This window comes from Lepisosteus platostomus, chromosome 9 (genome assembly GCF_059453375.1).
Source record: "Lepisosteus platostomus isolate fLepPlt1 chromosome 9, fLepPlt1.hap1, whole genome shotgun sequence".
Lineage (NCBI taxonomy): Eukaryota > Metazoa > Chordata > Actinopteri > Semionotiformes > Lepisosteidae > Lepisosteus > Lepisosteus platostomus.
In genome coordinates this window covers 9,657,298-9,671,456 of record NC_142619.1, presented here as the reverse complement: position 1 = coordinate 9,671,456, position 14,159 = coordinate 9,657,298, and the positions used below count along the sequence as shown (strand labels likewise).

At 38.7% G+C, this 14,159-nt stretch overlaps 1 protein-coding gene across 2 annotated transcripts in view; it reads left to right on the top strand.

Moving 5' to 3' along the window:
• The window catches only part of bcl2l13 (BCL2 like 13), a 41,581-nt gene that overhangs the window by 3,083 nt on the left and 24,339 nt on the right, over window positions 1-14,159 (top strand). For both annotated transcript variants that reach the window (XM_088646855.1, XM_088646856.1), the window contains 4 exons: window positions 111-298; window positions 6,597-6,701; window positions 10,115-10,271; window positions 12,054-12,123. In XM_088646855.1, the coding sequence (XP_088502981.1) occupies window positions 166-298; window positions 6,597-6,701; window positions 10,115-10,271; window positions 12,054-12,123 (465 nt within the window). In that variant the 5' untranslated portion in view covers window positions 111-165. The remainder of the gene's footprint in view (window positions 1-110; window positions 299-6,596; window positions 6,702-10,114; window positions 10,272-12,053; window positions 12,124-14,159) is intronic.

The window sequence follows — 14,159 nt, the reverse complement described above, 5'->3', positions numbered from 1 at the left end:
TGCACTGCTGGTAATATTTATGCGCACCACTTGCCCAGACCAGACACATTTTAGGCTTAAGTCATTAGAGCTGTGTTGCCACAGCTGTTGTATAATATCTCTTGTTTCAGGAGACCCTGAGAAACCCAGTTTTGGCTCTTCAGCCCTGCGGAAACCTCCTCTTCAATGGCTGCTGCTGCCGCCTCCACCACTGCTGTGCCAGAGGGTTTTCATTATGAAACGAAGTATGTCGTCCTCAGCTACCTGGGTCTCATCTCGCTTGACAGGCCTCAAGGGCAACAGGGTGCCACTGCAGAAGGTAACGAGCAAGTGTTGACGGACGCTCAGGGACAGACAGTTCTGGCCAAGCAAAGGAATGAAATGAAATGTAGGCTATCTGCCAGATCGTTCTATTCACTGTTTAACTTCCACATTACACAGATTTCTGAACAAAATATTTTAACTATTTAAAACTTTTTTTTTCTTTCGCGTTTCAAAAATAAAGGCACAATGGCTTAGAACTGAAAAATACATAATATGAAATTGCTTGTATTAGAACCAGCATGTTTTGAAAGTAACTTGGTAAGACATCTTAACTAGCACATGGATCATTTACATTTTAACAACCAAGCAGTATCCTCGTTAACAAGTATAGTTTAAAAGACGTGTATGGTAATAAAATCGATTAATTCATGTTTTTCAGTTGCAGGGTGATATTGTTGGTCAGCAGGTGCACGTTTGCATTTAAATTCCCTTGTAAGAATGTAAGAGGTTGCAAATGACAGACGATCGTTTGACCAATTTAGCTCATTCTTTACATGCTCTGTCAGCTTGTAGAATTATGGTTGGCTACCATTAGCAAGCAACACTCAAAAGTCCAGAGTGAGCTGGTCTTTTATGTTTAAAATCAGAAAAAAAAGATTTATCTAGTCTTCTACTTTTTCTTAAGCACTGCATTAATTATTTACCTATTTACTTTATGAAGCTGAATTTCAAACTTACATTTCACTCTGCTCCGCATTGGAAATTAGTCCACCACCTCACCCCTACTGCTTACTGTCAGATGTTATTGGTACTTTTTTGCGCCTTGCGGAAGTTATGAAGTGGTGTTTCATCTTCATCACAATGAGTAGGAAGAGGAAAGCTCGGACTAAAAGGAAATTCATTTAGAATAAAGATCAGTGCCACTTACTCGTATGTAATAGTATGAAAGAAGGCTATGTTAAAATGTTTTTCAGTTCTGGGGCAGTTATAACTTTCAGCCTGTGTCTGTCCATACGAGGGGAAGTGCAGGTTATGTCTGAATCCTTACCAACCACTGCCAATCATTTGCTATCTTAGTGTTTGCTTTCAATGCAGGAGTTTTTTGAAACAGAGTATTTCAGTAATGACATAGGACTTTTTTTGAAGATCTTGGTGGCCACCTTGGTAATGTAAAGTAAGAACTCTCCCATCAAGTCCGTACCATCTTTCTGCTATATACGGCTATAGGTGGTCAGGGAGTGAGTACAGATCCTAGAGATGTGTTCGTATTCCCAGCAATGAAATAACTGCTTCCCAAAACAAATAGGATTTTAACAACAGTAATTAGTACCAGTGAGTGTTAAAATGCTTTGTATTGCTGCAGAATAAGAGATACTTTGGAGTGCTACACCATCTTCTATGAAGAACACATGCCGGAATGTGGATTAGATACAGTTTATTAAAAAATAACATATGGAGAACAGAAGTCTAGTGAATAAAAGAAGAGGGAATGTAGGATATTTATATGCTGTTCAGACAAGTCCGTACAGGCAAATTTGAATTTTTTTTTTCATTTTCTTCATAGAAAAACAGAGAATTTCCTGTTTTGCTCAGAGCGTTGGAAATGTGACTGATCCCTCCTTTCCACTTGACCTGTTATATATTCTGACAGACTGTCATGTGCAATCACTGTACAATTACTCACACGTGAGCAGGCTGGCCATGGAACAAAACCAGTCCTAAAGAGGCAGATTACTGATCTTATTCATTCTGGAGAAGAAAACCGCTCACTGCCCCTGGGTTTGAAAAGCCACAGGGTCAAGCCATTCAGTCTTGTGGGCCAGTCAGATGGATGTTGGCTTCAACATTCCTGCTGATAATGCCCCTTTTGCATTCTGTAGACACAAAGGCAGAATATCACGATTAACCCTTACGTCCTGTGATATTATTTTTTCAATTTTTGTTTCTTTTTCAAGAGTGGGTTGTCTGCTGCAACTTCTCTTCCCTCAACCTGTCCTGTTTTCCTAAAAGTAATGTAGCCACCGTGAGTGCATTATTCTTTATCATGTATCTCTTCGCATTAAGTCAGTTTAACATTGAAGCTGTATTTATTCAGAATAATTTATGAGGCATCAGGTATCCTCAGTAGAAGGGTCTCTTCAGGAGAGGGCTTCTGATATACACATACACTGAAAACCACATAGTATTAATCTACTGTGAGGAGTGTTAAGTGAGTGAAAAGTCCAAACATGAGCTAATGCAGGTTTAGATATCATTATTAACTGGAATGTATAAGGTTAGAACAATGTCTTTTTGACATTACTGTTTTTCCAGACACCATTGAAATTCTGCTTTTTTCTTTTCCTGAAGTTTTTTTAAGAGACCACTTTTAAAAATGTGTGAACGCTAAGGGTTTGTTTTTCATGTCTGTGGTCTGTCATGCTTTCAGTTTCCTTCCTCTTCAGTGCTCCGTATTTTTATTTGGTTCATTAAGTTACAAACCTCAGGAATGCGTAAAGATACTGCGCCATGGGCTTTAACAAAAGAGTTATATCCTTTAGAACAGTGAGTGAGCGGGGTCTTCAGTGGCACAAGCGCCTGAAAGTCCCAAAATCTTTTTTTTTTTTTTTTAGTTTTATGCTGTCTGAGACAGAACTTAGTTGGACAGGTCATGTTCTAATTAGCACAATACAAATGGTTGGTACAAATTGCTAGTATTGAGGAGTTAATTATGTGCTTTGAAAAAATTCAACTGACGTGTTAAAATGGGGGAATGAAAGTCCCTCTCTTAACCTTCTGCTGTCCCTGTCTCAGGGACAGAAAGAACTTGTTGCATAAGTGAGCTGGGGCTTCCAATTTGAGAGAGGAACCAGTTTAAAAATGAACCCAGCTAAACTCTTAGTATGCCTGAAATCCCTGCGTGGCGTGGAGACTGAGGGGTCATCGCTTCTTGTGTGTGGAAGTCCACGATCGACTGTGGAGCACTGGCAGCACAGTCGCCTTTCTCTCCCTTCTCCTGACGCTGTGATGCAGCTGAGAGTGTCCAAGGACACGCACCAGGGAGGGGAGGTGGGCACGACAGCTGCGAGGGAAAGGGGTGGAGTAAGAGTTAACTCTTCAAGGACGGACCTGGCTGGGTTCTCTGGGGGAAAAAAAAAAAGTTCAGCAGATCTGCTAAAGGGTTAGTACACATTTAGTACCTTTCAGCATAAAGCTTGAAAAGCGGTGCACTGACTGTAACTGATATGATTTTGATCTAAATGTTTTCCCGAGGTCTTTAAGTACATTTCCATCATGTTTCAGCCGGTTGGCAAATGTGCATAACTTAAAATAAACCCCATGGCTTTATCAGAGTCTTGTCTGAAGTATGCAGAAGTTGTGCATACTGTACCCTAACTTAAGTCAAACTTTGTTTTGTTGTGAACTTGTGTTTAGGCCTTAATCAGGAGATCATAATACTACAGGTTTGCATTTATGCTGGTCACTTGTTAATATGAATTTAGGGATAAGGCCTGTTTTAAAAGAATCATTACTTATCCCTGTGATGTAAATGATAACCAAGCATTTCATAAGGGTCATTTGCATTCATTTCTAAACTTTATAGTATGTCACTAGAAGAAAGTCAGCAAAACCTTTCAGCATAATTTTCATAAACGCTAAAGACAAAATACTGTTAATAACTTGTTGTACAAAAAATATTGTCTACATCCAAGAGCAGTTGCATGGAAAAGTTATGGCACTTTCTATTTTTAAATGATCAGAATCTACTTCATTATCCCCCTAGAGTGGACATTTTCCTTGGCCTCACTGAGGCAATACAAATTATATACAGAGTACATAAAACATTAGGTGGTGTTTACAGATATTTACCATCAATATAATATAAATAACATTATCTTACAATGCATACATAACATGTGATTCAAGTTTAAAGCATAAGATTCGTATGTGAGCTGCATGCATTTAAAGTATATAATGTATGCGCAGAGCATTGCATTGACATCATCGCAGTTTAAAAGAGTACTAGTACTCAGAATACCAATTTGTTAAAAATGTATTTTGTAACCTTTGAAATGATGCCCAGATGGTAATTTTTCAAAATGAGAGTGTAGTGTAGCTGTAGTAGATGTGGGGTATTATTTACTATTACCTATTAAAAGAGAGCACACTCTCTACCAGATTTGTGTAAGACAACTTTAGGATGTTTGCTTATATCAAAGGTCTTGTCTTGTCAAATGTCTAAAGAGAAATAATACCTTATAAGAGAAATAATACTCTTGTATTGTCTGAGAAGTTTATCAATATCCATTGGCTGTCAGAAGTATTCACCCCCCTTGGACTTTTATTTGGTATTGTTTGCCATTGAACAACACAAAACACTGTAATGTCAAATTGAAAATAAGAGTCTACAGATCCTCCTAAATTACAAATATAAAATAAAAAATAAGTGATTGCATGAGTATTCACCCCCATTTACTAAGACCCACCTAAGCAGGCTCTAGTGCAACCAAATAGCTTTAGACGTGACAATTTGTTGAATGGAGTCCACCTGTGTGCAATTAGGGTGTTTCACATAAGTTCAGGATAAATATACAGTATGTATCTCTGCAACGTCCCACAGTTGATTAGTACAGCTCCCATCAAAACCTAAATAATGAAGTGAAAGAAACTTTCAAAGTAAATATGGAAAAGAGTTATTAAAAGTATCAATCAGGGGAAGGGTGTATGAAAGTTTCACAGGCATTACATTTCCCCCAAAACACAGTAAAGTCTGTTGTAAAGAAATGTAGAAAATATGGCACAACAGCACAACTGTGAAGAACAGGGTATCCTTAAAAACTGAGTAACCAGGTGAAAAGAACACTAGTCAGGGAGGCCACTAAGAGGCCTGTGACAACGCTAAAGGAATTGCAGTTCTCTGTAATTGAAATGGGAGAAACTATGCATGTTACGGTCTTGGTGCTTCACAGATTTGGGTTTCATGGGAGAGTGACAAAAAACGTGCATCAAATCTCAACCTACACTTTGCGAGCAGGCTGTGTTCTGGATTGGCCCAGTTATACCCTGGACCTTAATCCCATCAAGAATCTGTGGCAGGAGTGGAAAATTGCTGTTCATCAGCTTTTCCCATGCAAGCTGAGGACGTTCGAGTAATTTTGCAAAGAAGAATGGACAAGGATTGCAGTGTCCAAATGTGCAAAGCTGGTAGAAACTCATCCAAAAAAACTAATGTCTGTAATTTCTGCCAAATGTGCATCTACCAAATATTGACTCAAAGGGGTGAATACTTGTGCAGTTATTTTCTGTTTTACGTTTATAGTTAGTTTAGGAGGATCTTGGGAAAACTCCCAGTTAAAAACATTATGATTCATATTCAACATATTGAAACACAATAAAATGTAAATGTTCAGGTGGGCTGAATACTTTTGAAAGCCACTGCATGTACTGTACCTAAATATTTAAAACGAGGGACAATCTCCACAAGCTCCCTATATTTATAGGTTGAAATGTGGCTCAAGTCTGCCTGAGTGAAGCACAAATTAATTTTTTTAAAGTGCATGACACCAATTAGTAAGAGTTAATACTTAGTGAAAGTAGAGTGTTTGGATCAAACTTTCACTTACCTGCAGAAGTCCAACTAAGGCCATATCATCAGCATATTTAAGCAAGTTTAAAACCCCATTATTGATCTGCATTTCATTTGTGTAGATCGAAAACATTGGTGATAAAATACTCTTTCTATAACTAGATGTTGGAGTCTGGAGTGTGAAGTGCCATTCATTAAAACCATTTCTTTAGAACGTATACCATTCCTAAGGACTGTGGTTGATTACTAAAGAAATTGTTCATCCAGTGTAACCATTCACCTCCAAATTAAGATTACATTGTAATGAAATAAGAGTCTTCATTATATTAAAAAACAATTTAAAATCTATGAATGAAACTCTTGTTGGTGAGTAACATTTTCAGTGCTGCTACCTGCCTTATAAGCAAACTGGAGAGGATCTAAATATTTGACTACAGAAAATGTAAGATGAGGAACAAGCACTCTGTTCATACATTTTACTACAACAGAGTTGAAGTCCACAGGTCTTATGAAATGACTCATTCAGTTTTATAGATATTAGTAAAATACACTGGCCTATCAACAGTGTCTTCAGAAATTAGATGAAGATTGATTATTTAAGGTAAGTAGCGGTTAAGATTCCTCATGAATTAAAATTCTGTCAGGGAGTCCTAGTGCTCGTCTTTGCGGCCTTGTAGATGAGTGATCTTTTTCATTCTGCCCTTGAAGAGCTATGCGTACGTGTCCTGTACTGTAGAAGAGACCAAGTTCTGGGTGTATTTGAGCTGCAGTGTGGTGTTCTCCGCAGGAGCTGCACAGCCGGAGCAGTCGTCCCAGGAGAAGGAGAGGGCAATGCAGATGAAGGCGGAGATCGAGGAGGAGCTCAGGCTTCTGGAGGAGGAGATCTCTGCGTGTGAGTCTGAGAGGTGGTGAGGGGGCGCTGGCCGGTACCCACTTTACCAGGGGTGACAGAAATGGTCTCTAAGCGGGACAGATCTAGTGGAATCATGGTTAATCAGCATTGTCTGGATAAGCTTAGCTTGGAGAATAGTAAAATGAAAGTTTATACAGTGCCTTGCAAAACCATTCAGACCCCTCTTGTTGTGTCCCGTTTTATTACATTACAAAATGATGCCTGCACACTTTTTAAACTTAATTTATTCAAATATTATTTATTTATACTTGAATGCTCAAACTGGAGATTTATAAGGCTAAGATAATCCGTTCATCCATTCTTTAACTGCTTCTTCCAATTCTGAGTTGCCAGAACGCCGGAGCCTGTCTCATCAAGAAATGGAGGCAAGGCAGGGTACAGCACTGACAGGGTGCCAGACCATCACAGGCCAGACACACTGAAACGGACATGCACGCTCTCACACCAGGGCCAATTGTCTCAGAAGCCGTTTACCTTAGCAGTATGTCTTTGGACTGTGAGAGGAAACCAGAGCACCTGGAGCAAACCCATGCGAACACAGGGGGCACATACAAACTCCACACAGACAGCACCTCAAGTCTGGAGTTGAGCCCAGGGCCCCAGTGTCATGAGGCAGCAATGCTAACCACTGAGGCACCACGCTACCCAGAGTGAGATAAACAACAGCAAAAAATCAACTGTGAAATAGTGGTTTCGTTAGTATTCTGAACCATAAAATCAGTATTTGTTGGAAGCACCTTTGGAAGCAATTGCAGCCTCAAGTCTTTTTGGGTCAGTATGTACTATCTTTGCACACCAAATTTTCACCCATTCTTTTTGGCAGATTTCCTTCTCTGCCTGAAGCAGAGCTATAAATAATGCTGTTACTCAAATGTTTGACGGATTAGATTAGAAGAACTTCTGTATATTATCCCAAAACTCTGAAAATTAATTTGGCGATATTGCTGCCAACCTTCACCAATAAAAAGAAAAGACAAATGCATACAAGTACAGAAGAATACAATAAATGCAACATGAAATTCTTCAAAATAAATCTTACTATTACTACTACATTCATATTAACTATTATTCATACTGTACACGTTACTACAGTGATTCAGTATATTTTAACAATTATGGAATTGTAGATGTAGCTGAATAGCTTGTGAATGTTACTGTGTTATTGTACAATATTATGGCTGCAGGAATAAAAGAGCTTCCATGTCTGTTGGTGTTTATCTGGTTTTGCAAAAGATGGGAGCTCCCCCTTCTGCTTTATCTACACAACCTGTGATAAAGAGGGTGACTTACATCTCCCATTATCTATCTTGTTTTTTCCTTCAGAAGATTTTTATAGACTTCAAAGACTTCTGCTGCCATGAATTCTACTGGATTGTTTGACAGCTTTCTCCAGTTTATTCCTATCTCACATTCGCATATTACCATATGCACTAATGAGACAAAAGAGGAGAATACTCTGGAATACTGTTGTAAAACGGAGTAATCAAAGTGCAGTCGACATTAAATGAGTTAAACCTCCTCCTAAAATATGTGTTGCTGTATTTTTATACTTGGCTGAAGCACAGGCCTCAAAGTGCATTTTATTATCAGTTTCCAGTCCCAAATACGTATAAGTTATCATTCTCTGAATTTCTGAGTCATCAGTTTTCAGAGGAGGAATACTTGCCCCAACCTTCTGCAAGTTAATCACCATATCCTTTGTCTTCTTGACATTAATCTCAAGACGGTTATTCACATGCCCTGGCTTGCAAAGTTAAAAAGGCTCTGGCAAGGCTCTCAATAGATGACTAGCTATTGTGAAATTAAACCAACCATGGCTGTGTAATCAGGATATTTAATACAATGATGTGACTTTGCTGATGCTCTGCAATCAATGGTGAATAGTGTGTAGAGTACAGGTGAAAGAACACTGCTTTTGGGAGCTCCTGTCTTGGTACATGTAAGGGAGGATAAAGTGGAATTAAGCCTTGCCTGCTGTTTCTGTTGGAAAGTTTTTAATCCATCTAATCAGTCTCGTATTTACTTCTAAGTCGATGGGTTTCTCGGTCATAAGATGAGGCTGGATGTTGTTAAAAGCAATGCCAAAGTCGACAAACGCCTGTTTACAAAGGTGCTGGGTATTTGAAAGTGTGAAATAGTTTACATATATAACAACTATCAATTGCTAAATTTTAAAATTTAAAATCAATTGAATGTCATGACTGCAAGCATTAAAGCAACAAAACATGAACACTGCAGTAGTTTTGCAAGGCACTGTATGTTTAAAGTTCGGTCTTGCCAAGTGGCTAAAACAGTAAAGATGGTCACTCGGACTTCAAGTTAGTCCCTGTGGTCTGGGCATTACCAGTTTGCACGTGGGCCATGCCACTTGACCAGTGTGAGCATTAATAATCCAGGTTCTTTAATACTTTGAATGAAACAACTCCTCTAACTTCCTAGGTTTCTGCTGCTTTGCAGCATCATCACTGAGGGATGTGTTGCTCCTTAGTGTGCACTTAGTCTCCTGTGAGGCACTGTGGAGTTTTCAGCATCTCAGCAATGCCATGAATGGGTTGATAGATAATTTGATCCTCAATCTCCAGGTGCAGTACAAGAGTCATTGCTGTGAGGTGATGAGTAAAGAACAATTGGCATTTTGAAACTGAGTGAGTGTAAAGTGCTAAAAAACAGGATGAATGGCTCTGATAATTGGGCACATCAGAGGAACATGACAGGTCCTCATTCTTCTCATGCAGTATGAGAGTTGTAACTAAACCGAGTGTTAAAAACAGTAAGTGATTCCAGATTGGTTGAGTAGATGACAAAATAATTGGGGATACTAAATAAAGAAATTTTCCTCAGACATACTGTATATTCTTTGTTTTCAGTATAGTTTATAAAGAATAAAAACTTAAACTTGTATCTTATATGAAAAAATCTCTTATTTAAACTTAAGAATGAGTGAAATCTTAAGGAATTGTGAATTTTGCTTTCTATTTAGACTTTAAGTTGAATAAACACAGGTGTGCTGGTCTTGTAGAAGGTATTTTATCTGAACGTATAGCTGCTCTCTGCTTTTGGAAGTGAGACTTCCATCTCGTATCTCCACACATGAGATGTCCCATCTTATTAGAATGGACTGGCAATCCTTCTAAGAATCACAAATTCATAGACATTGTAATAAGGCGGAGTCTTGCCTTTGTTGTAAAATAGTGTCCAAATAAGTGTCTATTAATAAAGGGTTTTAAGAACTGTCTTTGCTGCATTTTGAAAAAAAAAATTAGACATTTGTCGTGCTGCTGAAGATGAAGCACTGTGAAAACCTTACTACTGCTTATCCTTGCAGAGACGAGAACAACTGCAACAGGAAACAGAGTGCGTATGTGTTTATATATACTTCTGTATCTTTCAAGCCTTCCACAGCACAGGCTTTGACTGCCATACATCTCCAGTGTTCAGCCCTGCCAACCCAGAGAGCTCTATAGAAGACTGCCTGTCTCACCTTGGGAGCAGAGTGTCGGAGGAGCTGGGCACACCTTTGCACCTGGCTCTCCAGACCCTCCTCAGTGCGTGAGTGCCCTTTCCTCCAGTCCTTCCCCGGGCTCTGTTCCTCTCTTTCCCTGTCTTGCCTTTTCTTTCTTGGGAAATATGCTTCCTTCTCCTACCTGTCTCTTTCCAATTGCCCTGCTGAGGGCAGTCCGACCTCTGGCACTTTCCGTACACAGCAGTGTTGAATGTTTCATGTCTGGGCTGCTGCTGGTCACTATTGAGACAGGAGATCTCTAAGGAACATTTTATTGCTGCTGTATGTCATGTTGGTGGACCAGTATGTGGCCCTCTTCCTTCTGAACCAGAGACACGGTGGACTCCCTTTTAATGTCTAATCCAAAGGACAGCAGTCTTCTCTGTTATTAAAGATCAAATGGGACCGTTCATAACAGTAGGAATGTTAACCCCACTGTCTTAGGAAATTCTACACTGAGCTTCCTAAAATGTCCCCTTTAATTCAACTGGTGAAGGAATTTCTCACTTCTCCACTAAATGGCTGAGTGGCGGGATTGCTGGTACAGAATTACTACTGCTCTTCACAAGAGCAGGGCCCCTCCTGTATGTAAAGGGCTTTAGGATCATTTGGATTGAAAACTGTTATGAAAATAATTTATTATTCATTAATTTGCTCCACTGGCGAATCATGTAAAAACCAGCTCCTCAGTTCTTTAATTGGTAATTCGTGGGATCAGTATAATGACTGGGGTGCAGTGGAGAGGATTGAAAGGGCTCTGTGTCGCATAGCCCTGGTACAGTGTTTGCTTGAGGTGTGAATTCAGTGTGCTGCGTTTCTCAACTTTTTTCTCTGTCCATGTCCTTTTGTTAACCCCCCTACCTTTATACATATTCTAGGGAACTCAGTATGTGCCCTCAACATAGCAACATATGGTATAATTTTTCCTCCTCCTAGTGTCCATGACTAGAAGTCATTTCCGTAAATAACTTTTTATTTGATATGTATGAATGAATGACATGACTAAAAGGAAATTTCTGAATCATGCCCTTTTAATTCTCAATTTCTGTGTTTTAATTTATAAACTAACCCCTTAAATGCCTTGTATGCATTTCCAAAGCATGGTGTTTCTGGTTGTACTGAGTAGTACTTTGGAAATCTGCTTATTCATTTAAACTGTTTTATTTTTGAAGGCTTCCTATACAATTCAATTCAGTTTATTTTTATATAGCGCCTTTCACAACAAGGTTGCCCCAAGGCGCTTACCAAAGCAAGTGACCATACATGTTGTGAATACAGAACAAAAAAGACCAGAAGACAACATAGAAGAGGAACCAAAAACTCCTTAGTTAGGAGAAAAAAAACCTGTAGGGGTCCAAGGTCAACTGGCTGCCCAACCCCTTTTATACAAAATAGTGACTCAAGGACAGATAAAGAAAGTGTGTGCAGGTCTCTTGTGTGTTTCAGTGTTTCAGGCTGTAAGGGCAGTTAAAAGTCTTACCTTCAAGCTGTGTTAATGTTGCTTAATATTAATGGTAAAACTATTTTTTCTTTTCTTGTGTAAAGTTTATAAATTAAATATTTCATAAAAACACTGTGTTCTAATAACTGTTATACTGCTTTACTTAGTAAATGTGTAAAAAAAAGGGATATTGTAAATGAGAAATTAGTGACTGAACATGACTTCTGGTTAATGTTCTTTCAGAAGGCTGTGTGGTCAGCTATACATTACCTTGCAAACATATTCACTCTTACAGTAACGTCCCATTTTGTTGAATTTCAAATGATGTATGCACATTTTTATTTAGCTAATATTTTAATCGAAACTTGAATGCTCTCTCATTTTATAGACCCCTGGATTACCAACAGTACAAGTTAGCTGTTGATGAAGTGTCAGCTCACTGTCATGGCTGGAATAAGGTAGGATGTCTTTGTCACATTTGGCACAATGGCAGCTTTATAATTGATAAACTAGTGCCTCTCTTTCTTAACTAGAATTAATTTCTAGTAGTATTAATGCTAAAGCTGCCACTTGTTGTTTGTGGTTTTTCTGCGTATTTGCTTTTGGGTTTCCCATTTCTGCAAAAGTGGTGAACGTTTTATTCTTGTTTATAAGGACTTACAGAGAAATATTTAATTTCAGGGAATTGGTTTCAAGGCTATTTGTATGACGGCTCCTTTTTCAGGTTGGAGACTTTTCAATACCCAGGTGTATTCTGCTGTGATACTTACATTTCAATATTATATAATCCACTTATTTTTAAACTTGTTTCACCTACACAAATATTTAATTTGGATTTTGTATTGCCAAAGTTCTCATGACCGCCTAAATATAACTACATCATTTAATTATGGCATCAAGGTTGCAGGAGAGATGTTTCAGTGTCCAGCAGTATCCGTGCTTGATTCTGTGTGGCGTTTTGCCAGCCGGACTCTGTGAGCAGCTCTTCCAGTGGTGTGAGGAATGGCGTTCTGCCCCTTCTAGCCAGTAGCCATATCACCCTGCAACTCACAATTGGCAACCCACTAAAGTTAAGCTGCTGTGAGCCTGGTCAGTACCTGGATGAGAGACCTCCTGGGAAAAACTAATGCCCCAGTATAGTGACGGGGACACCATACTGTTTAAAGGAGCTGTCCTTTGGATGAGACATAAAACCGAGGTCCTGACTCTCTGTGGTCATTAAAAATCCCAGGGTGTTCCTCGAAAAGAGTAGGGGTGTTACCCCATTGTCCTAGCCAAATTTCCCATTGGCCCTTACCAGTAATGGCCTCCTAATATGAACTGGCTTCGTCACTCTGTTCGCCTCCCCACACATAGCTGATTGAGTGGAGTGTCCAGAAAAGCGCTATATAAAGGAATGTAAGGAATTATAAAAGGAAATAGTTTATTATCAATAATAATAGTATTACCATTACATAATGAATACCTTACTACTTACAAGTATCATTATTTTCATTTGTAAAATGAGTGTACAATGTATTAAAAGAAGCCTAAATACAGCATCGTATTATGAGCATTTTGAAAATTCAAAAGTCTTTAAAATTCGAGTATATGTCATATATATAGGAGTTCAATAATAGTTATTTTCCAGAAATAACAGGTCAGGTCTAATTAGCCACTCGACAAGAATCAGTTTAAGGCCTTCCAGTGTCCTAGGATAGAGCCATATTTGTGACAAACATGAGAGTCAAGCCTTCAGTGTGGCAGACACGAGAAAAAAAAGCATCAAAAGCAAGACATTTCACACTGGGCTTTATTAATGAAAATATATTTAGACAAAGAGAGATGGCTACTAGTTTCAAGCATTTCTGAGTTTTTTTCCTTGTAGAGTACATTGTGCCTCAATCTGACGGCATTGGTGCTCTGTTAAGACAAAGGAAAAGAAACACAGGCTCTTCATTATACAGGCCACAAATTATAGGTAGTGCTTGTTTATGATTAAATTATGGAGAATAAGGGAAAGCATCATCATTTTCTGATAGCAATGTTAATAATATAGGTTGCATATACCTAGTGCATTCTGATCAAACGGCAAAAACAATAAATGAATAAACTGGCACTTCATCTGAGTTTATAAAATGTTTGTAGAAACAAATGATGATTACATGGGGATCATTAACATCAAATTCCATCATAAAGACTACACTGCTTCCCAATTCAACATATTAATTAACAAATTCACCTTCTAAGACCCTACTGTACATCGGCATTTGATCACTATCCCTATATATCAAACTTTTCCATGGTTTCCATGTTAATTTACATCATCAGGTTCAACCACAGTCCAGTCGACAACCTGCACATTTAGTTAAAGACAGATTAATCAGCGATTAGGTGAACATCTGTTTAAATCATCAGAAATATCAGATGCTCCCTGTTTTCTTGAAGCACTCAGTTTCTCCAGCCATTCTGAGAGCTGGATGTTGGGCTGGGAGTGGGAGGAATGCCACCGCAC